The following is a 5,190-nucleotide window of genomic DNA, read 5'->3' on the forward strand; positions in this document are numbered from 1 at the left end:
TCCTGCTATTTTTTTCATGTTTGGTTTGATTGGACTAGGATATGATGGGATGCAAAATTTTCTGTCACATTGAAACAAAGCAAAAATATATTTAGAAGAATTTGTTATTTTACTGTAATTTGTTGAATATGTTATCTTTTATATATGTTTTGTCATATATAAGAGCTCATTTTTTCTTAAGAATTGAGAAAAAATATAAAGAAAACTTAATCTAATGTCAGAATGCATTCAGAAGACAATACATTGTAGATCAGAATGCTGTTGTGCAATGATTTATCTGATTTAGGAACTGCTCAGATCACTATGATGTACTGACTGACCTGTAACAATTTTCATCTTTGTTGAATCTGCAGTATTCCCTCAGGTTTAATCAACTAATAGAAGATGTGCAGAGCTGAATAATTAGTTTACAATGTATTTTTCATGGCAGATTATATCCATTTCCTCTGTGTCAGAAACGTGTTAATGATCCAAGATTTACTCCCATGATCATTGCCTCAACCCACAGTTTATTTTATTCTCTGTATAATACACACAGAAGGCTAGGCTTTTTAAGGAACTATTTGCTATGTGGTTTTGTTTTACTGGACATAACTACTAAGTATGTACTGTACTAACTAGTAGTTATTTAAAGGAGGGCATAAAGGAAGATGGGTCCATGTACTCTGATCCACTGGTCTCTCTTTTGCACTCGCTTGGAACTGTCAGACAGTAGCTCATATTTTTCTCAGCTTGACCTTGCTGAAGGTTCTGAGACGTTTCCATTGCAGGTTCTTGAGACAGAAATGTGTGCTGGATGCGTGAATCTGGCATTAATACTATAATATTGCGGTCCACAACTGTTGAGACCTTGGTATATTCTTTGCTGGTTCCTGGAACAGTGTATTTTTCGGTCTTTCCATTGTTTTCTTTATGTTTCAGTAATACTGCTGGCTCCTCATCTTGTCTGACTTTGTGAACTTCTACATAATCCATTAGTTTAGGATTCAGAAAAGGTGACTTGTCATTAGGTCTGTTTTGTTTGACCTGCACTGTGATTTGGTCAGTTTTGGAATACAAATTCTCCATCTCTCTTTGCTTTTCTATGTTGTGGTGGACAGTTTCACTGACAGGATACTGTGACTGATGCTTTTCTTCATTTCCCACTAAAACTGGTGCAATGTTGACATTTGTGGTACTCAGTGTTACCTTATGTGCATCTACAGTACTGTGGTAGGCAAACATAGGAGGCTGATTATTAGGTAACTGAGCCGCAGGCCATGTGGACGATTTTGTACTCTCATTGTTAAAATGCAGTATTTTCTGTTCTGAATCTATACACTGAGTTTCCCAGCTCCTTTTTCCTCCTTTATTTTCTTGAACATCTCTTATGTCTTTTGTCTGAAGTGTTGATGGAAGGGCGCTGGTTTCCCTGCACTTCTCAGAAAGCAGAGAAGGGCTATCACAGCTCCCTCGGCCCGAGTCACTGTCTGTTTCATTGGGTATCATTTTTGCATTTTTACTGGGATGACCATTGTCATGGCTTGGCATGAGTTGCTGTTCCTCACTGTCCTCTACCTCCAGGTATTCTATCAGTAGTTCCTCACAGTCTGATGTAGGAGGGAAACCATGGCAACCAAGAGCACTCAATAATTCTTCAGATTTTCCTGTCTAAGGGCATAATAAATAAGATATATTTTTTCACTGTTAACCGTAGGGTTTATCTGACTAGAACAATTGTGAACAATCTACATATTTAATATACAAATACTTTAACAGTTATATCACTAGACCTAAACTGGATTTCTACTGCTGCAGAAAATAGTGGAAGAACAGAAGAAAATTTGAGTTCCCTCAGTGGGGAGACACAATCCCAGAATTCATGTTTCTAAAATGGGAGGACTAGGGAGCTTTTGGCAGGTATGGGTCTCATGAGTTTAACAAGAAGGAAATGGAGGAGAATGATAGAGCAGCCATGTCCTGTCTCCTCAGCATGGCAAGAGGCTGTGGAGAGTCCATAAGAACATCCATAAGAACTAGTAGGAAGATCACACAGGCATTGATTCTTGTGGTGTCCCAGGAACAGCTGCGGTCACAAGCCCTGTTCTCAAACACCCTCCTACTACTAGTGCAAGGCAAGACTCTGTCTCCCACATACCCTCCACACTATCAACCTGAAAGTGTCGCTTATTTTTAACATTGATTAAATTAATTGAAGCTGGTTTATATTTTATTATGGTAATTGTGTTTGCTAGTATGAAAAGCAAGTAATGGTGAATTCTTTTGTTGTTATCAGTGGTACTCACCTCTAACAGATGTGTATCTATGCCTTTTATCTTCGGTCCTGGAACTGGTGGCAGGATAAAGGCTATCATTCTAAAAAACCAGAACAAACACGCAAGGTGTAAGTATGGGCCCTATCTCTCTATCTGTTCTCCCATTTCCTCGGTATGTGGCCGACATTTTAAACAGTTCTCCCACATCTGATACCTCCCTGTTGGACCTCTGTTTCCTGTCTACCTCTCAAGCCGGGTAATTTACAAATCCAGTTATAGTTGGTAAGTTACCCTTAGATGTATTTATAGGAAAGAGAACAGTACGAAAGTTACTCAGCTGGAAAAGTAACACTGCTAATGTCCTTTCATTGTCCTTTGTCCCTTAACCTCCAGTTCTCTAATATCACTGTAACTTCATCACTGGCCAAGAAACAGCTATGTGGGGCACAGTTCAGGAGGACTAGTGGGCCTGTACGTACATACTTGACTGTCAGCTGACTATTATTAAACAGGATTTATGATGAATGACTTCTGATGGCTTCTCCATCAACAGTTCCTATCTCTTTCTTCTACTCAGCCAGTATTTTTTGCAAGACTTTTACAAAAGTGATAATCTTTGCAACACCTTTCTCTTTCATATTTGATTGAAATTAGCCAGTGTTCTAATAAATTATTTGGGGAATTAACAGACAGGTGGGCAGAAGAAAACCTCATAATATAACATTGTTTCCTTTAGGAAATTAGGGCAAAACCAACAGGCGTGTCTTCTACAGGAGCAGGGATACTCCAAATGATATTTGCTGAATACTTACATGGCTAACCAAGATGGTCAGATCTAACTGAGAATTTAGCCTGCTTTTCCTGAAGAACAGAAATACCTCTTTATCAATTCCTAATTTAAAGTCAAATATCTGTAACTTATAGTTTATAAGAGAACGCAAAACCTATAGGAAATTGAATCAAATGTTAGAAGTCTATTTTTGAAAAGAGTGCTGAGATTTTCAACTCCATGCAATTGTGAAATTGGTGACTTACCTGTACCCTTTCAAAACCATTGTCCAGCTCATAATTAAGCATATAAGAGATGACAAGACACCAACGACAATCCACACTACCATATCTTTTACTCTAAAGTCTAGGAAACAAACAGAATTATTTAAGGACACACATCTAGCATATGCATAGTCAGCATGCAAAAAAAGTCTCAGATTACTTTTATTTTAAAAATTGGTCTAAACTGCCAAATTTGGTATTGAATATAGAAGCCTTTACTAGCATAGATGGATCTCAACAATCATTGCATTATCTGATAATAAATATTCTTTTTGTTAATGGCACTGTGCAGGAAATAAACTCTCTTGGAGAAATGATACAAAAATATATGAAGAGGGAAATTTTGTCACAGACAGTTATAGCAATTGGGTTCAAATCCAATTATGCCAATACTGTAGTCATTTTAATATCAAATACATATCATACAATTAATTAAATGGTGGGTTAAATGATCTAGGACTAGATGTTTTTATGAATTTTTATTGTAACATGACACTTTTTACATTGGGGTGTTTATTTCAAATTCATTCCAGGTAAAGACTGATGAAGAGCTGTTACTGTCTGAAGGCAATCACTCTTTGTTGTCTGTGTAGCAGTTTTAATGCCGTTACAGGTATTCGTTTAATGAAAAACTACCATCATGAGAACAAATGAGGCAATAAACAGAAAGGACATGGTTTAAATAAGAAAATAAATTAATTCACCTTCTTAACTCCAAAAAGTAATGACAGGGAAAGCTAACTGGGTGTGGTGCAGGGACGCTGAGAATTCGGTTACCTTAGCAATGATGTTCTTCTCTGTTCTAGGGAAACTATGGGATGTCAATCTGCACGGGTGCCACAAACAGCTAACAAAAGTATTACATGAACTTCCATGTAATAAGAATTACTGAAGGAATGCCTAGCCACTCACCTGTAGGGATCTGAATATACTTTTCTGAGCTCCATTCACTCCATGATCCATGGTGGTCTGGTTTGCAGTGAATCTGTACAATGTACTTCTTTCCAGGATTTAAACTAAACATTTTATATTGTGTTTGCTGTCCAACAAAAATAGTCTGGAAATTAAATAAAAACCATAAAATGCATATAAAATTGAGACATTTTTCTACAAAAATCATAGCTAGGTTTAAGTCTTGATAACCAAGTTGGGAATATAGAACGAATCTAGATAGCTTTCTAATAATTGCTATCCAGGCATGGAGTAACGGTACATTTATTTTATTTCTATAGTTTAGCTTTCTAACATAATTCAATGGGAATGAGATCTGGCTCTGGTATACTGTGCAAATTAAAATACTACAAAAACACATCATGAGCATATGGCAAATAGGGAGGAACCGTGGTAATGGTGGGAACTGCAATGGTGAGAGGAGGAGAAGGAGGCAAGAAACAGATGGGGGAAGAAAATGCAGAAAGAAAAGAAGGAATGTGGAATTGGTGGAACTGCACAGGGTAGTGAAAAGTGGATCTTGCAACGGCCAGGGGGCTGGGGAAAGGAAGGAGGAGATACAGAGATAGCTGGGAAGTATCACAGCAGACAAGAAGGGGATGCAGCCAAATACCAATAGCTGGAGTCCTTAATTTGCCGCCCAGTTGTTTGAGTTGCAGATCCTGGCTATAGACAATTATTATTTTGTGGCCATGACAACTATCACCTAATGGCTATTTGTACAAATTTAAATGATTTTACATAATGTCACTGACTTTTCTCTTACCTAAGAAGTGCTTGTGGTTAAGAACAAATTATCAGAAAAGAAACCTGACTAAATGAGAATGAACAATTTAAACTGTAATGCCAATATGATTAATATATAATGGCCACAATTAAAAATAAGTACTTTACCACCTGCCACCCAGCCAGCACGGGTTCATGAAAGGCA

At 37.4% G+C, this 5,190-nt stretch overlaps 1 protein-coding gene across 1 annotated transcript; it reads right to left on the reverse strand.

Annotated features, from left to right (window-relative positions):
- Positions 1–592: 592 nt before the first annotated feature.
- On the reverse strand, positions 593–4,361 carry PRLR (prolactin receptor). Its single transcript, XM_009573141.1, has 4 exons — positions 4,221–4,361; positions 3,291–3,390; positions 2,286–2,355; positions 593–1,650 (listed from the first exon to the last, which is right to left on the reverse strand). Exons 1-4 carry the CDS (start codon positions 4,330–4,332, stop codon positions 625–627), a joined length of 1,308 nt encoding a protein of 435 aa, XP_009571436.1. The 5' UTR covers positions 4,333–4,361; the 3' UTR covers positions 593–624.
- Between the last annotated feature and the right edge of the window lie 829 nt (positions 4,362–5,190).

The sequence above is a fragment of the Fulmarus glacialis genome, unplaced genomic scaffold, assembly GCF_000690835.1.
Source record: "Fulmarus glacialis isolate BGI_N327 unplaced genomic scaffold, ASM69083v1 scaffold36902, whole genome shotgun sequence".
Taxonomy (NCBI): Eukaryota; Metazoa; Chordata; class Aves; order Procellariiformes; family Procellariidae; genus Fulmarus; species Fulmarus glacialis.

What these genes read in the sequence shown, in the direction of transcription:
- PRLR (XM_009573141.1), bottom strand. Translation starts at nt 4,332, where the DNA reads ATGTTTAGTTTAAATCCTGGAAAGAAGTACATTGTACAGATTCACTGC. An exon ending in GTATATTCAGATCCCTACAG is followed by an intron (nt 3,391 to 4,220) that starts GTGAGTGGCTAG and finishes TTTGTTTCCTAG; the next exon opens with ACTTTAGAGTAAAAGATATG. An exon ending in TAGATACACATCTGTTAGAG is followed by an intron (nt 1,651 to 2,285) that starts GTGAGTACCACT and finishes TTATGCCCTTAG; the next exon opens with ACAGGAAAATCTGAAGAATT.